Source organism: Theobroma cacao, chromosome 2 (assembly GCF_053813885.1).
Source record: "Theobroma cacao isolate CCN51 chromosome 2, ASM5381388v1, whole genome shotgun sequence".
NCBI classification, from domain to species: Eukaryota; Viridiplantae; Streptophyta; class Magnoliopsida; order Malvales; family Malvaceae; genus Theobroma; species Theobroma cacao.
The window spans coordinates 46,038,412-46,057,797 of record NC_142640.1 but is presented as its reverse complement, the minus strand read 5'-3'; the positions used below and the strand labels follow the sequence as shown (position 1 = coordinate 46,057,797).

Genomic DNA, 19,386 nt, shown 5'->3' with positions numbered 1-19,386 from the left:
TGGGATCCAACTCAACACTAGCAAAGAGAAGCTAGGGTTACATAGACAGAGCAATCTCATTCTATCAAGAAATCCTCAATTTTCTTTAATATCCTAAAAAAGAAAGGAGAGAAAGGAAACTCAAGATTTGGACATTGAAGCTCTTGTTCCATTGCTTAGGACATGCAAGAGCAATTATCCACGCTTAGTAGAGACCAAACTCAAAATCATACGAATTTAAAAGAAATAAACAAGGAGAAAAAGAGGACACAATCCAAGGGCTAAAAAAGATAAAGAGAAAATAAGACTCGACGCACTTTTTCTTGTTTTTTGTATGATTATTATGAGTAGTATTATATTACAGTGTATTTTATTTTTCCATAAAAAACAGCCTACGAGAGAAGAAAAGGGTAGCCAAGTAGCCATGCTCGCACACGTGAGCCTGTTTCTTACAAGTCAACGGCATTTACATCAGATCCCATTAATCTAAACATTGTATCAACCGTGTCCGTGTTGGCTAACAAGACCTTAGAAAATCCTTTTTCAACATTATTTTCCTTTTTTTTTTCTCTCCCAAAAAATAAAATAAAAACATTTTCCCAACTATGAAAATCCACGTAAACCAAACGGCATCGAAGCTCAGAGAAAGAGACGCGTTTTAGCACCTACCATTTCTATTATTTAACATCATTTTTCATCATCATTATTATTCAATTTATTTACTATTTTAAATTTTGTTTACTTCTTTCTGCTCTATAAATAGCCATTTTGCTGCTCCAGCATCTTCCGCTCGTCTCTCAAATAGCCATTCCTTTACCTGAAAGATTAATCTTTGGCTTTATCCAACTAATATTTCCAAATCTTGAAAGCCGCTATCGTCTTCGTTCATCTATCTGTATTTTGATTGCCTGTCTGCAACAATCAGTTTTCATACTCCTAAGGAGCGACTGATCCCCTCATCGTCATCTTCTTCATTTCCTTTCCCCGGAAGACCGTTGTCCCCTTTTTGCTTCTTTGTTGTTTGATTCTTTCTTTCATTTCTTTGAGGATGGTTTGCTTGGTTTCTCGTACGGGAAGGCACTTGCAGCGATATGACGACCTGGGCCGCCGCCAAGTTGTCGGGTGAGTGGCTAGTGTGTCCTCTTCCTATTGGCTCTGTGGTCATTCTCCATGTTGAAGAGTTGGCTCATTTTGGGTCAGGGTCTGGATTTTGTATCTTTTTTTTTTTTTTTTGTTGCTTGTCTTTGGGTTGGGACGCTTGAGAAAAAAAGTTTTAGTTCTTTGAATGGGGCCCTGCCATTTTTGGTCAGATTTTTTGTGCCAGGACTCTTTCCCTCCCCCTCTCTTTTTGGTCCATTAAGAATTATTCAATCATTACTTGCTATGAATGATTAAAAACTCATTACTTTCTTCAATTTTTGATAATTGCAGGTGCATTCCTTACAGATTCAAATGTAGCAGTGATGGAACAATTAGTGATGACTTGGAGGTTCTTGTGATCTCCTCACAGAAAGGTCAAAAAATGATGTTTCCTAAGGTGCACACAGAGTTCGTGTTCCTTGTAAAACAAATCATCAGAGTTTTTAAATTATATTGAAACAGATTAATAAATTAATATAACAATTAAATGGACATGTGTTAATTTTCTAACTTGTGTACGTAAAATTTTCAAATTTCACCAGCTAGTATAAAATAATAATCCATTAATCTATACTCTAATTAAGTGGTTGTTGCATCTCTTAATTTTGTATAATTAACCTTGATCTCTTGTTTTTATAATCAGGGTGGTTGGGAGGTTGATGAATCTAGAGAAGAAGCTGCTTTAAGAGAGTCAGTTGAAGAAGCTGGTGTTCTAGGCAGTGTTGAGGTTGGTATTAATTAATCCTGTTCTTGCCGTTTGCCCATATAATCAAAATCCCTGGAGTACGTCTTGGAACTAATTCTTTAATATTTAATTTGTACTTGGACAGTGTGAATTGGGCAGATGGAACTTTATAAGCAAAAGCCATGGCACATTTTATGAAGGTTACATGTTCCCATTGCTTGTGAAGGAGGAGCTTGACCTCTGGCCTGAGCAGAACGTGCGCCAAAGGGCATGGGTAAGCTCTTACCCCCCCTAGGACTCTTTAATCAATCACTTCCAATTCATGATTATATATATAGCAGATTTATTCAAAATTAAGTGCTAATTATAATGAAAACGTTTTGTTTTTTCCTGGTTTAGTTGAATGTGAAAGAAGCCAGGGATGTGTGCCAGCATTGGTGGATGAAGGAAGCCTTAGACATCCTGGTTGAACGACTGACCTCCTCCTTGCAGCAACAGAAGGAACAAAATATGTCAATTTGTTCTTTGATTTAGTAATACAGAACAGTAGTTGTAAATAGGGCATTGCCATGCTCTTCAGCTTTGCATCTTTGTTAAAAAAAGCAGGGGAGCAAATAGCAGTGGTTAGGGCCAATCTCTATTGACTCCCCAGGAAGTGAGTTGCAGCCGGTAGATGTTAGGAAATAATTGTAAATTGATGGATGGCTGGTGCTGCTAGTTGCGCCTCCTTAGGGAGCAATTCTCATCGAAAGTTAATTAGGTGAAGCGATCTCGCAGGTTGTACATTTCAATCCATGCCCTTAATAGCAAGTAGCATTGCTTGCGATCGAGTGGGCCATGATTGAACTACAAAAAAACAAAACAAAACACAAAAAAATTGATCCATTTTAATGAGGATGAAATCCCTTCAGTTTTTGCATGAACCATGCTCTCTTTGCCCATAATTTTTCTTTTGTCTTTTGAAAGGTAATCTTTCCTCAAATTCCATTCCGTTCTTATCACTTGAAATAAGTTCAAGTGGTTTTTTTTGATTTTTTTTATCCAATACAATGTAAAAAAGAAAAAATTGAATTTAATTCTTTTGAATATATATACTTATTACTAAGTCAAATGATCAAATGCATGTATCTTTATTTATTTACTCAAACATTTATTGTCTTGAAATGATATTGTTGAATTAAGATGTCGCCTACCTTGATTTGCTGTTGCATAATGCAAAATAATTATTTAAAAATCTTATTAAAATTGTTAATGATATTGTGCCAAAGATGTGAGATTACACCAACCTAACTAGTGGTCATGGAGTGCCGAAAATATAAAGAGATATCTGATATTGATATCTCCCCCACCTTTCCAAGAAAAAGAATTGACGAGAAAAGCACCAAATGGTTCAAATATTGAAATCATGAAGATAAAGATCATCTTGCAAATTATGGGATAAGGAATATATTCTCTCTTTTTTGTTTTCTTTTCCTCTTTCCCATCCACCCCCAGTGCAAAAGAGCATGAGAAACGTTCGGCCAAAAGCAAGTTTCCTTGGTTCAATCAATTTGCATCAGGTATCATATTCTTTGTTTTCTTCCACTCCTTTTAAAATATTCTTTGTAGTGTCCGGTGTCCACCACTGCACGAACTAAAGAAAATAAAGGTTAATGGTAGGCAGGAGAGTGAAAGAGTTAACGAGTTACTGTAAATTCTTGGAGGGGAAAAAAGAAAGATATACAACAACTCGAACCCGCTTGATATAAATTTGAAATAATCTGAATATTTAATTTAAAAATGACTTAAATCTGAAATAACTGGAATTTCAAAAGAATCTAAATCCAAATAATTCATCCAAATTCAATTTAATTGAACTTTTAAAAAAATGATACAACTTGAACCTAAAATAATTAGAACATGAATAATTCGGATGTTAAACCAAATGACCTAAATCAAAATGATTAGAACTCAAAATGATTGGAACCTAAAAATTACTTAACCCACCCACTTGCCACCAATACTTTAGATAGTAATCAAATCATAATGGATACATAAACATTGAAATAGATTTGGATGAGCAGTACAAGACTTTCCATTTTTCTTACCAAATCTTTTCCAGATAATATGACATTGCCAATTAAGGACTTGAAAGCGTATAGGCAAGCATGGTCTAGCAAAAGAATTTTTCTTTTTATGATCCCATAGCCTTATCAAAGACTTTTTTTTTTTTTGAAAGGGATAGTGTCGTGACGTGCGGGTCCGGGAACCCGTATGCTAGACGAGGACAAAAATCGAGTAACTAGGAGTCGTCACCAATCTTTTTATTTAAGTGTGATTGGCCATCTGTTAACTCGATTCTAATCGACGAAATCTTAAATTAATTTTAGGTCCGTCGAAAGAACGAGAATTGGTCTACGTTTTTTATAGATGGGTTCGGGAGTGCGGTTACGCACGAAGAAGGGTTAGCACCTCCGTGGAGCCCGTTCCACGAACTGTACCATTTAATCTTAAATTATCCTATCATGGCCTACATTGATTTTATTCCTATGTCTCCTTAGCCTTTGCTTATTAACTAATTATTTGGTTGATTGAGTCTTTTACTTGGTTTTAGGTATGCACGTGATGCAATCATAAAATGATGTCATGATTTATTCAATTTTAAACAATGAGGTCGACAATCGCTTATCGAAAAATCATTCATAAACTATCCCAACGCTTTGGTGAAGTCTCGACGTTTTTCTCACCTAGGGATATCCCGGGAAGAACTCGTCTCTACGAGTTCCTCGGGGAAATCCCATCATCGGGATTCTTGCCCCATTAACAAGAAGAATGTGGCATGCTATGACAGTATAAGATGATAATGCCTATATGATCACGTTTATTGATTTAGTTAGTTAAAATTCATGTCATAATGTGTTTAATAGTTTAGGATGATTTATTACCTTGTTTACATATTTATTATTATTATTATTTTTGTTATTATTATTATTTTTTATATATCTTATTTTTTAACAACAATTATTTGAATTAATGAGTATTGAAGCATAGAGTTCAGATTTATCCCGACGTTTCGGTGAAAATCTATCTCGAACTCCACACCTAAGTAACCTACCCGAAAAAGGCAACTCTTTGCCCCTTTTTAGGTGAAATTCTATCATCGAATCACTTAAAATAACTATTTTTATTTTATTTTATTTTTTTATACTAATTATATTTACATAATGTATTTTTTATTTATTATATAATTAATTTATTCTTATTAGATATATTTTCGTTCCCTTCAATTATTTCCCCTGAAAGGACTAGATCTGTAAAATTTTTGGTGGCGTTTCCAATCAACCGTTCATAGAAAAGTGCCTTGAGCGTATTTAAAAACAATACAATCATCTCTTTATCTGTTAAGGGCGGTTGGACTTGTGCTGCTATATCTCTCCATCTCTGAGCATATTCCTTGAAACTCTCACTAGCCTTCTTTTCCATGGTCTGAAGTGATAAGCGATCAGGAGCTAATTCAGCAACATGTTTGTGTTGTGCCATGAAGGCTCTAGCCAAATCCTTCCAAGTTTTGATGTGACTCCAATCAAGTTGCACATACCATCTGGCTATCGATCCAGTTAGGTAATCTTGAAAAAAATGAATTAACAACTTATCATCATGTGAGTGTGCAGCCATCTTCCAACAGTACATGGTGATATGCGCCATTGGGCATTTTGTCCCATCATATTTTTCAAACTCTGACACCTTAAATTTGGGAGCGATTACCACATCGAGAACCAAGCATAACTCAACTGCATCCATGGTTCCGAACCTATCCACTCATTCCACAATGCGAAGGCGCTTTTCGAACAGATCATACTTTTTTTGAACCTTCTCATTTTCTCCTACTTGTAATGAATCCTTTCTTAATTTCTCTTGCTCTTTTGGATCATCTAAATCTAGGACGTGTATTGGTTCAGCAAGATTTATCCTAGAATTCAATCCAAATTGCCCATGAGTTGGTTGATGGCTCATCGGGAGTAGCATATTGTAATAACTAGATGACGTCGCCTGAGGGTGGACCCTTGAAAAAGTTTGGGCGTGGGGTAGTGTGAATCCCGGGGGATAAGGTGGATCATCCCTTGAGTTCCCAATGTCTTGTGCCGGTAGGTTTTCTAACAGAGCTGACTCTTCTGCTACTCTTTTTCCTTTACTCAAGCCCACCATCAATTTCATCATCTTTGCTAACTGCTCTCTCATTTCTTTTTGAGCTTTTTCCATTCTATCCATTCACTCCCTTTGTTCTTCTTACATGATTCTTACTCGTCGACGCATATTATGAACACGCTGGTCACTGATTTTAGGTTGTCGGTCTATCTTGGAATCCTTATTTTTAAATCAGAAACATGAATTAGATGCATTTTTGGTTCATGAATGGGATGAAAAAAATGCACCCATTATCTTTATTTATAGGCGAAAGCACTTATTATCACGAAATGGGGTTTATGCATGTATAAATGAATGATCATGTACTAAAAGCACTTGTCACTTAACACCCATCAACAAAGTAATCCATTACATAAGATATTGTCTTTAATTATAATTCAGGAGTCATCTTTTACATCTAGAAATATTCGCCAATTTTATCGTAATGGTTATACACTTTATCAAGATGCTTAATCAACTGTTGCTCTTGTTTCCCAATCGGAAAGACCAGGCTCTTTAATACGTCTATCTTCCTGGCCATGTTTCTTGCCTTGTAAGCCACCTCCCTCATTTGTCTAAGCAAGTAATCCATTTGGTCATGTTTCTCCACGTAAGTTTGTTTGTAGGATTCACCCCACTCTCGAATCCGGGTGTTTTCTTGCTTGAGGCGATCATACTCCCGTTGATAAGTTCCCATAACCCCGTTAAGCTCTTCGTACTCTTGTCTTAGCAATTGAATGGATTCTTGCTGGAATCACACTTGGTTTCTTAATCCATCATTGTACGCTTGAAGCTCATTGCCTCGACTTTCTCTCACTTGTATTTCCCTTCGAAGTTCATTGGTTGTGGCAGAAAACTGTTATTCAGGCTCTCATACTTCTTTTCCCAATCACGTTCTATTTTTCGGATTTTCCTTCTTTGTTCGGTCGCTTTCATATTCATTTTCTCACACCTTTTTTGGAGATCTTCGTATCGTTGTTTCCAGTTAGCATTTTCAGCTTCAGACTTTTTTCAAGCCAACTCATTTTCGAGCAAAGCATCTCGAGGTTCTGGATCGATTGGGCCACGAGGTGCATCTTCTTTCGGGTATACCACATCCTTAACTGGTCGAGCATGCCATACCTGATATCCAGTAGTTACTTCATCAGTGTACCTCCCTTGGTCGACTCAACTGATTTTCTTCCAAGCTCGCTCAATCCCCGTAATCCTTTTTAGAAAACCTGGCTCTCCATAGCCAAACTCCAAAGTGTTTAGTCGGTGTGTCATCGGTATAAACTGTTCTGACCCAAACTGTCTTCTCACCATGATTGGGGTGTAGCTGATTGCTCCCTATGGCCCCATTACCGGCACCCAAGGTTCATCTCCGCATTTGTACAAGACCGGGCAACGAGGCATCCACGGAGCTCTCCATGTTACTTCCACGCTCATGAGTTTTCGAAACTTATAGATCCATTGCTCCTTAGTCCTATTTTTTGGCCATTCACTCTCACAAAATTCTTTGATAGGGGCACTTTGCGGATGAAATGGCTTTTTGAACCACTCGACCTTGCACTCAAAGTGACTCACTATCCAAATGGAAAGAAGCTGTGCGTATCTCACAAATCGTCCTTCCCCCTTTCTCCGACAATAGTTTAATGATCTGAGAGTTTTTGCTAGAATAGAAGGTGAAGGGTTGACCTTGTTGATAACTTGCTCGAAGAAATCTATAATTTCCATCTCTATATGCCCCAAAACTTTGGAAAAAATCACTAGCCCATAAATTCCTAAGGCCATCACAAGCTATCCTTGCTCGGTGTCCCAATCCTTCATGATATAGCTATGTAGAAAACTCCATGGGATACATTCATTATCCCTCTTTTTCCTTAGGTTTTGGTCAACTTCCCCCGGGGTAATACCCATCATCTTGGCTAACTTTCGCCTGTGTCTGGTTTTTTGTCCCCTCTAATATATTTTATCTGGATTGTCAAGATGAATTTGAAGGAGAGCTGAGTACTCTTCGATTGTTGGGACCATATCCACCTCATTGAACACAAAACACCTACACGATGGATCCCAGAATTGCACAATGACCTTCAACAACTGTTCATCAATCTGGACCCTAAGGAGTCAGGCTATGTGGCCATATCTCTTATCAAAATTTGCTCGAGTCATGGCCCCTCACCTTTCCCATATGTCAAGTAAATCTATGAAATCATTCTGCTTTAGGTCGAGGTGGACTCTATCAGGTAGCAGTGAAACATGATCTTTTGCCAAGCAATCCCCTTCACTTTGTTGGGCACTCGCCATGTGTTGAGTCACTTCATATATTTTGTCGTAGCTTGAAGGTGGCCATGATGACTCCATGGATGCAATTGGAGCTACTTTGTCAATAGTTGTCAAGTGACATACTTTTCCTATATGCAAAAGTATGATGCAAATATGCATATGCAAAAATGGCAACAAGTTTAAGTTAGTATATACAAGAAAAATCAAGAGTAATTCTAAATTAATAACATGGACACGCGAGATACTTTCATTATTTTACGGAGAAAAGTTTAGGGTAAGGGAGAATATGATCATTCCTTCATGTGTACCTAATCAGAGGGTATTCTCTCACGAGTGAAGCTCTACATAAATAAACACTACTCAAGGCATTTTATATGCTGGATTTGGGTCGAAAAGGGAGCTAAAGGTTCTCAAATCGCTCCTCACTGTCATCCATATGGACTAGCAAGGCACCCCAGTCCTCACCCATTACAAGCTTCAAATGGACTAGGTTCATTCTGAGTGGGAGTTTTCATTAGCCTATGCGGAGGTTATCACCTCATGAGAGCGTAGCTACTTATCCCCCTCCTAATTAAGGACAAAGCCTGGGTAGAAGGCTTATGCATGAGTGCAAGATGTGTCGTGTGTGAGAAGGAATAGACTGACCTCGGAATCTCACACTCCCTTTATCCTAAATTCCCCGTAATTATTAAATGGAAATAACAATAATCGAAACAATAAATGCAACAAATAATAGTAAAAGCAAATGCCCAAGATTAAGGAAAACATTAAATTATTTAAGGCCTAAGATAACTTATGATAAATTATGGCTCGACTCTCCACCTTGTCTCCAGTGGAGTCGCCATTTGTCGTAACGTGCGGGTCCTGGAACCCGTCCGCTAAACGCGGGCGAAAATCGAGTAACTAGGAGTCACCACTAATCTTTTTATTTAGGTGTGATTGGCCACCTGTTAACTCGATTCTAATCGACGAAATCCTAAATTAATTTAGGTCCGTCGAAAGAACGAGAATTGGTCTACGTTTGTTAGAGATGAGTTCGGGAGTGCGGTTACGCACGGAGAATATTTAGCACCTCTGTGGAGGCCGCTCCACGAACGATACAATTTAATCTTAAATTATCCTATCATGGCCTACATTGATTTTATTCCTATATCTCCTTAGCCTTTGCTTATTAACTAATTATTTGGTTGGTTGAGTCTTTTACTTGATTTTACATATGCACGTGATGCAATCATAAAATGATGTCATGATTTATTCAATTTTAAACAATGAGGTCGACAATCGCTTATCAAAAAATCATTCGTAGACTATCCCAACACTTTGGTGAAATCTCGACGTTTTCCTCACCTAGGGATATCTCGGGAAGAACTCGTCTCTATGAGTTCCTCGGGGAAATCCCATCATCGGGATTCTCGCCCCATTAACAAGAAGAATGTGGCATGCTATGACAGTATAAGATGATAATGCCTATATGATCGCGTTTATTGATTTAGTTAGTTAAAATTCATGTGATAATGTGTTTAATAGTTTAGGATGATTTATTGCCTTGTTTACATATTTATTATTATTATTATTATTATTATTTTTGTTATTATTATTATTTTATATATATATTTTTTAACAATAATTATTTGAATTAATGAGAATTGAAGCATAGAGTTCGGATTTATCCTGACGCTTCGGTGAAAATCCATCTCGAACTCCACACCTAAGTAACCTACCTGAAAGAGGCAACTCTTTGCCCCTTTTTAGGTGAAATTCTACCATCGAATCACTTAAAATAACTATTTTTATTTTGTTTTATTTTTTTATACTAATTATATTTACATAATATATTTTTTATTTATTATATAATTAATTTATTCTTATTAGATATATTTTCTCTTCTATTTATTTAATTCCTTCCTATGTGGTTATATGTTTTATTATTATTATCTTACTTGGACTATTTTTTTTTATGACTCATAATAATTCAAAGTTCTATCTTGTGCTTATAACACATATGTGTAAATATATTAATAAAATGGAAACTATTGCATAATTTCTAAACAAAGGGAAAAATCATAAACATGCAAATAAAAAAATGCCAAGCCCAAGAATAAGTCCAATCAACATTTAGGGCATTCTTGGTTGGGGCGAATGGAATAGCCATTCCTCCCCTATTCTCATTCTTGAGATAAAGCAGTATTTGGTTCAATGGAATGACTATTCTTCAGAATAACCATTCCAAGAGAAGCCTGAATAGCCATTACTAAGGCCCCCCTTGGTAATAGCTATTCCAAATTGTTGGGAATAAGAAAAAAAGTTGATTAGACAAATATACCCTTTTACAATTTAAAAAATTACCTTGTAAAAAATACTAAACCTATTTTTTTCTCTCTCTTCCTCACTCCTCTCTCTAAAGCACAAAAGACACAAAATTTTTTACTTCATTTTCAAAAAAAGGGAAATGAAAATATTTAAATATTATTTAATATATTAATATTATTTCACTATAATAAATATTATAAAGCATATTACTTAATATTATTATTTGAATATAATAAATGTAACAAAGAATATTATTTAGTATTATTTAAATTTAATAAAGAATATATTTTATCTTTTAATATTAAATATTATTTAATTATAATAAAAGGTTTAATTTTCTTCTAATACAAAATATTATTAAATTATAATAAAAATATGTTTGCATTTTGGTGAAAATATTATTTAATTATAGTAAAAGTTATTTTGATTTTATTGCTCAGAATATTTTTATCTTTTAACAAAATAAATTCTTTAATTTTAATAAAGAGTATTTATTTCTCATCATAGTTTTTTTTGTTTTTTAATTAAAAAATCCTTAAATTTTAAGAAAGGGTATTTTTATGATTTACCCATTATTCCTTAACCATTCTTAAAATTATTCCTGCCAACCAAATAATGGAATAAGTAATAATAGCAATTTCTATCCTATTCCATTCCCATGAACTAATCTAAATAATAGCTATTGTTCCTCTATTCTATTCTCTTGGAATGACTATTCTATTCCTATTCTATTCTTTCCAGTGAACCAAGCATGCCATTAAGGAAAAGGTCCATTACCTAACGGGGCCAAAACAAGCCCAAAGACCTTTGGTTTGGTGGGCTCCAACTAAATGCCCAAAAGCTAATTTTTCCAAGTAAGCTACAAGCTTACTCTAGCTTTAAAGGGGTAGCATCGGTCTGCTCCACTTTCAGGTGCCTAAGCCTCGTGAAACGCACTGTATGGTGCAATGAAGGTAAGTTTGCTCTTGCTGCACCGCTTGGGAGAAAAGAAAAAGCCTTCTCCAACCAATATGACACCGGTTGGAAGCTCTCTTTCTAATTATATAAACTGATTTTTTTATTTTTTTTATTTTTTAACTTTTCTTCTTCCTCTTTCCTTTCTAAAACCAACACCCCTTTCTCTAAAAAGCTTCCACTTTTCTGCTTCTTCTCCGGCTCTCTCTGACCATAGTTTTAGGTTCCAAACTCTACTCATTCTCCCACTCGCCCTTTTTACCGATCTCTCTCTCTCTTTTGCACAGGTAGCAAACCCTTATCCTTTTTCTCATTTCAGCTACCAAAAAAGCCTCCCCCTTCAGCCTATTGCCTACCCCCTTTTAAGAGCTGAATTGTCCAAAAATTTTGACAATCCAACGATGATATCATACTCTTCTGAGCCTGATTTCACAAGGCTCGGGCATAAATGGGGGGCTAATTTCTGGAGGTAAATATTCCCCAAAATTCGATTACTTTCCAAGGGGCTTAAGTGCCGCGTAATGACGTACCAGAGAGGGGGGGCTGAGTACACGCTCAATATTCTCCTTGTTTTTTCTCTTTCTTTTTTTATTATTAATTTTTCATTTTTATTTTTATATTTGGTTGATGGGTGTCTACAGATAGTAAGATGTTATTTCATAAGAGGGGTTTACAAAAAGAACCCTGACAGTATGCCCCGTGAAAAGAAAAACAAAGCATGCCAATCTTAGTTGCAATTAAGATGAGACTTAATGTCTGTTTGGTTTGGTTTTTTTTTTTAGTTTATTTATTTCTTAAAAGTAGAAATTAAGCTAAACAGGATTTTTGATAAAGCTATTAAATAAAGTAGCATTTTTTTAAAGAACAATTTTTTTTAAAAAAAAGCTCCAGAGATAAGCTTTTTCTTCTATTCTGTTGAAAATATGTCAATTTTTCAGAAAATACATTTTTCTCTCAATCAATCTCCTTCCCCTTTTCCTCTCTCCGCAAATCACCATTCGCCAACACAAAATCATGATCTCCCTCTTCTCTATCTCGTTTTAGAAAAGATTATTAGAAAATAAAATAGAAGACTTAGCAATAGAATAGTAAAATCTAAGATTTTTTTGTTCTTACAAAGATTAAGAGAAAAGAAAACCCAAAATTTAAAGTTGCATTTAGGTACTATTTAAAGGTTTTCTCTATTATTCATCAAAAAATCTGAAACTATTACAACTATACAAGTTTGAGAGTTGTTTCGTTTCTTTATGAATTTATTTGATTTTTAACATCTAAAATCGTATATAAACCAAAAGTAGACTTGTTCCCTTTTGGTTTATTAGGTAATTAAAGATAGAATGAATACCTGCTATGGTAATTTTAACCAAACTTAAAGCTTATATAATTTATTTTTTCAAACAGTTTATTGAACATTTTTAGCTTAATTTTAAAAGTGATTATTTTTCATATGAGCTTTATTATAGTTTTTAACCTAAAAAAAAGTTAGGCCAAACGAGTTGTTAATAATTTTCAGAATGACATCAACCGAACGATGGTTTTTTCCTAAGTACAGACTCATCCTAATGCAACCAAGTTCACTATATAAAAAGGAAGTCCCTATAAAAAGCTAAACTTTACACCATAAGCATGGTAGCTATACAATTTCAACTTATTCTTTCTTCTTTGATGGTAGCAAGCTGTTAGAAACCATCTCCACATTTTGCAATAGTCATGAAGCATGCCAACATGTTTCAAAATGTAGTAGGAAAATGTAAGCCTATAATTCTTAAGGTAACAATTAGCATGAATAGTCATCCACATAACGGGGTCATTCGTTAGTGTTATCTCCATACACACATAGCACATCGAGAGATCTCAATATACTTGACTTGGCAAGATCATTAGCCTTCTGGTTTGCTTCTTTGTTTACGTGGTGGATGGACCAGCTGGTAACTTTCTTCTTCATATTTTCAATTTGCATGATCCATTTTCTGAGATACCAAAGGCCTTGTTGTGGGTGATTGACCCACAGAACAACATTAGTATAATCACTTTCTAGCTCAAGTTTGTGGGAGTTAGCCCATTTTGAAGTCGCAAAGATGGTGAATGCTTTTTTGACTGTTAAAAGTTTAGTAAGGTTTGATTCATTTAACTCAATTGATTTTGAGAATAGAACCTTAATGCTATCATTTTCATCTTAGAAGACACCCCCAATACCTGCTTCTCTAGGGCATCTTCTTGCAACAATGTCTATATTGAATTTGAGTGTATGCTTGTTAGGTGGAATACATTCTGAAACTCTTCTTTTCTTCTTAACAGGTTAGGGGATCACCATATTCTTAGGGTAGCGAAAGATGTCTTGAATTGTGTTGCTTCCATTAGGCCACTTTCTTTTTGACCACATGGTGACCCTTGTTTTGGCTATATCAAAGACTTGGTTGGCATCCCATATTTTTCCTTTAAAAATTATGTCATTCCTGATAAGCCATATAGTCTAAGTGGTTCCGAAAAAAACCATCTCCCAAATGATAGTTTCACCTTTAATGTGGATGGTGGCATTTCAGGGAACAAAGAAAGCTTACGATTTACTTGGTCCAATCCAACAATACCCCTATTCAATACACCAGTTGTACCAAATTTTCTAAAACTCAGTGCAAGTGAAAAAGAGGTTGCTTACAATCTCAAGGTGATTATTACACAGAAGGTAAATTACAACATCCCTAATAAATATGCCCATTTTAACTAGTTCCATCCTAACAGCCGCTCTTCCCAACAAAAGTTTCCAGCAAAAAGCCTCCACCCTTTGTGGTGCTAAGCTAGTCCAAACCTTTCTCTAAATGTTATCATTAGTCCTACCTTAGTTTCCTAGTGATTTAATAAAGGATTTAGTTGAGTAATCCACAGAAAGTGTACCACACCTAATGACTCTGTCTTACATGTCTTCGCACAAGGTCCCATCACCCAAAGTGGTCATTATTTTTCCAATTGTTTGATTTCCCAGTCAAATAGTTGCCTTTGTAATTGAATTTTCCATGTCCATATGCTATTGACCTAACTACCAAAATCGACCACCTTGCCCTTTTTGTTCACTACTAATGCCAAAATTCTAGGAAAGGCAGTTTGAGAATAAAACGATCAATCCACATATTTGTCTAGAAATCGACACTTTTACCATTATTAATGGCAATACCAAAGCCAGAAGTAACTTAAAAAAAATTTGTTAGAGGGTGATAGGGGTTTGATAATATTATTCCATAATGTGGAACATTTCTAATTTCGGCTCACAACGAGAAGTAGCCTGTTAAAGTCATTCTCACATTTCTCCACTATAATCTCTCTCCATAAACTCTTTCTCTTATTCCCATATCTCCACAACCATTTATTTAAAAGAGTCTTATTTTTCATTTCTAAGTCAAGAATACTTAGCCTTCCATTATTTTTCTCAAGGCACTGTAGACACTTATTTTTTTTATAAATAAAAAATAAAATAAGTAAATCATTATTACAAAAAAAACATGAAACTTGGCCTTCATAGTCAACTGATTGAAGAAAAACAACATGCACAGAGCAATTAATGTTGGTGCGAACGGGGGTTTTTATACGGTATTCAAGAATAGGCAAAATTAGTTTCAAGGCAAGCCTTTCAAATAGACGTCTATCTTTAAGACTTATTTCGCCCCCACCACTCGGTATGTAAAAGAGAATAATGCGAATAGTCTCAAGAATACAATGAAGCCAACGTCTAACTTTCATATTGCACTTACGAAGTAGACCGCTAGATACACCCGAGGGTTTGCAAAGTTGTTTGACTTTAGAACCAACTTTCTGCAGCAAGTACATTATAAGGAATTCAGAATATCTTGTAGATAATGGGTACTTGAGTGTTTATGTTTATAAAACATAACACTTTTCTTGCTCTTGTTCTTGTTTTGCTTTTGATTTTTTGGTGTTTCAAAATAGGTGGCAACAAGCCCTTTATATAGGCTGCCAAGTGTCTCTTTTTCAAGGACACAATCTTTTCATAAAAACACCTCTTTGTCTAAAAAACATCTTTACATTTTTGCCAACACAACTTTTAGATATAGTTATTGTTTCAATAGTCATCTTATGAATAGATAACTATTCATTCCATAAATTATAACCTTTGAGTTATAACTTGAAACAATAACTTTTCACTTTAACTTTTGAGCAATGGTGTCTTTTCAAAATGTCTTCTAACTTTTAGATGTCATTTTCCAAGAGACATAACTATTAAGATGAAAACATGTCTATATCTAATAGACACATTATGTCACTTTTCGTGACATAACTTTTGAGCTAATGATAGCTTTTCATCATGTGAAATAACCTTTAATTTTGAAAATACACCAACAATTAATGCCCCTTGGGCAATCAGATTTGAGTCACCTCTAATTGCCACTCACGGATTTTCTTTGACTCGGAGCCTTTTTTCTGTAAAATCAAGCTCAAAAGAGCATGATTGCGCTTTTGATTGTCCAAAAACTTGGACAATCGGGTTCTTTAAGAACCCTCAAAATTTTTGGTTGGAAAGAGGAGGTCGGATTGAAAAAAAATAAAGAGAGGCCGAATTTCAAAAGAAAAAAAAACCTTAAAAAATTTTATTAGAAGTAGTAAGCCCGATTTCAAAAAAAGCAAAAAAAAAAATCCTTAGCAACAAAAAGCCTTAAAAATCTTTGAAAACCCTAGAGATTTCTAGATCTAAAAACCTAGCATCAACCAAAAAGAAAGACCTTATTTTACCAACTGACACAATACCACAATCACAAAAAAAAAAAAAAAAAACTAAAAAACAAATAGGAGGTGGCCCTTGAAGTGAAATGGGTTTTAAGGCTTTTAGGGAAATCATTTTTTAAAGAAGAAAGGTCATTAGGGTTTCGGTTAGTGAGAGTTTAGGGAGTGAGGCTTCGGTGGAAAGGGAGAAGGGAGGTGTTGACGGCAATGGTTAAGGTTTTAAAAAAGGTTGGCAGGAAAGAGAAGTTGGAAGAGCCACTAGGTAGAGAGAGAAAGTGACAAAGACAAAATGGAGAAAAAAGGAAAAAAATAGGTTTATATACTTAGGGTTAAATGACTAAAACAACACCCTTTTGGGAGAAGTCAATTTGGCAGCCAAAGTAATATCAAACGACATCGTTTTAAACTATCCTTTGATCATCAAATGGCACATTTTGCTAAAAAGAAGAAGGCTTGTGGGCTCTTGTGGATTGATCTCTTTTGGGCTTCCTTGGGTTCAAAGTTTTTGGTAAGTTTTGGACCTTTGATTATTTAGGCTTACATGTTGTGATTAATGTTAATTTTATTAGCATTTAGTATAGTTTTGCAATGTTATAAATATATTAATAAAATAATAAAAAGGGGAAAATATATTTAAGAAATTAAAATAAATAGAAAACCATAAAAATAATAATATAAAAAGAATAACTTTTTTAAAAAATATGGTTAGTTATAAAAAGAATATAAATTTAGATGAATATTTAGTTATAAAAAAATTCGGTTTAGATAAGTAGAATTTATATATATATATATATAAATAGAAGGTAAATGTTTACATAAAAAAAATTATATTCATGGTGATAGAGTTGGTGAAGGTAAAAATATTAAAAATAAATAAATGTTTAGTAAAAAGTGATTTAAATAGAAAATGCCTAGTTATAAAGAAATAGACTTTTATAAATGAAAGAAAATATAATAAAAATAAAATATGTTTAATTGTAACTAAAAATAGGTTAGGTAGGTAATAGAAATGAAATATTTAATTATATAAATTTATATAGATATCTATAAAAAAAATAAAAGAATGTGATGTAGTATGAAATTATTAAATATAAAAATATAATGATTGTTGTAGGATCAATATCGAGGATGAGATGTCCATTCGGAACGTGAGAATTCGCAATTTCGAATGAATTTTTGTAGGTTAGGGATTTTGATTAAAACCCTACCAGTATGATGGAGAGGTCTTAATTTTGAGTCCTTATGTTTCTAATTCTAAATAAATGAAAATCGTATTAACCTAATTACTAACCAAACAAAACATAAAAACAAAGAAAATAAAAAAAATGAAAATAATAATCATAATAACAATAATGATAATAATAACAAGTATAACAGGGAATAGATAAAATAAGTAGTTTTAAAATATAAGATTATATAAAATAAGGATGTTCATGATAACAAATAAATAACGATAACAAATTTTTTTTTGAGATGGTAAGGTTATAATAATTATGAATATAGAGAATAATCCATGGTGGCCATAGGAGTTTGTAGCACGTTGCATTGTTAAATGTCATGGCATGTAGATGTATTGTGTGCACGAGTTGAAGCTCCGATGATGGGACTTTTCAAGGGAGTTTTTAAAGGTAAATTCTTTTGAAAAATTTTCTAGGTGAAAGGATACCTCCCAAATCCCACCAGTACGATGGGAGGGCTTAGAGGATATCTCTAGTAAAAGGTTTATGCTCGTAATAGATTTGCATTCACAAAAAATATTATTTTCAAATGAAAACAATTACCCCGATGATGAGATTTATTCGTTAAACTTATGAAGGTGAGTTTCGTAGGTAATTCCCTAAGTGAGAGAATATCTCTAGGTCTCACCAGTATGATAGGCGAATTTGAAAAATATCCTCAATAAAAGGTTTTGTACAGCATTATTCGAACTTCATGCCATGCATTTTATAATTGCATCACGTGTATGTCACACCTGTAAAATTGAATAAAATGTTTTAATTTGCTAACAAACTAAAAAATAAAATAACTAAACAATAATTAAGAAAACATAAGAATAAAATTAATGGTTTAGGATAACATATGATTAAGTGGTATTGTTTATGGAACGGGCGTTATGGGGGTGCTAATCATTCATTGTGCGTAATCGTACTCCCAAACCCAACTTTAAAATTTACAGACCAGTTTATTGTTCTTTAGACAAATCTAAAATCAATTTAGGACTCTGTCGAATAGAATAAATTTTATAGGTGGCCAATCATACCTAGATAAAAAAGATTGGTAGAACCTACCTAAATTTTCCACGTTTGACAGTTAGTTTCCCAGACCCGCACGCTACGACAGGCACACACTATACAAATCAACATAATGGATCTTGGCGTTACACCTATCTCCCCCACCCCCACACCACAAGAATCACCTTTGGATTTTTTTGAGTTCATTTTTTATTCCAATTGGGATTTGGTAGAGTGACATGAAATAAATTGGTAGACTTAACATAACAAATCTTAGCAGAGTAATTCTTCCTCTTATGAGAGAAGCTTGGATTTCCAACTTGCTAGCTTAGCTTGGAACTTATCCACAACAAGCTTCCAAATTTTCTAAGTGTCTCTAAAGGTTCCAAAAGGCAAACTTAAATAGGTTGATGGAAGATCACATATGTTGCCAGAGATTCGACATGCCCAACTTTCCCAAATTAAGTGGTCCACTCCTACACCAAATAAGTAGCTTTTTGTGAAGTTAATTTTCAGGCCTGAAGTTAGTTAAAAGCATCTTAAGACCTTTTTGGTATTCAACAAGCTCTCTAAATCTGGTTTTAAGAAAATGGGGGTGTCATCTGCAAAATGCAAATGAGAGATACAAAGGCTTGAATTCCCAAATGAGATTCCTCTGCATAACCCTAGCTAACTTGCTTTCCCCATAAAAATACTAAAAGCCTTTGCCACCAAGTTGAAGAGAAATGGCGAGAAAGGGCATCCCTGTCTTAGTCTTCTTTGCATTTTGATTTGAGACGTTGGTGAATCGTTAACTAAAACAAAAATTGAAGCAATCGTAATACATTCAGGAATCGACATCTGCCACCCCTGTCTAAACTCCATATTTCTCATAACCAACAATAAGAAATCCCAAATTACAATGTCGAATGCCTTCTTGAAGTTTAC

General features: G+C 34.4%; 1 protein-coding gene across 1 annotated transcript; it reads left to right on the top strand.

Annotated features, from left to right (window-relative positions):
- Positions 1–748: 748 nt before the first annotated feature.
- On the top strand, positions 749–2,727 carry LOC18609867 (nudix hydrolase 18, mitochondrial-like). Its single transcript, XM_007045193.3, has 5 exons — positions 749–1,101; positions 1,411–1,516; positions 1,763–1,846; positions 1,950–2,078; positions 2,204–2,727. Exons 1-5 carry the CDS (start codon positions 1,028–1,030, stop codon positions 2,336–2,338), a joined length of 528 nt encoding a protein of 175 aa, XP_007045255.1. The 5' UTR covers positions 749–1,027; the 3' UTR covers positions 2,339–2,727.
- The last annotated feature ends 16,659 nt before the right edge of the window (positions 2,728–19,386 follow it).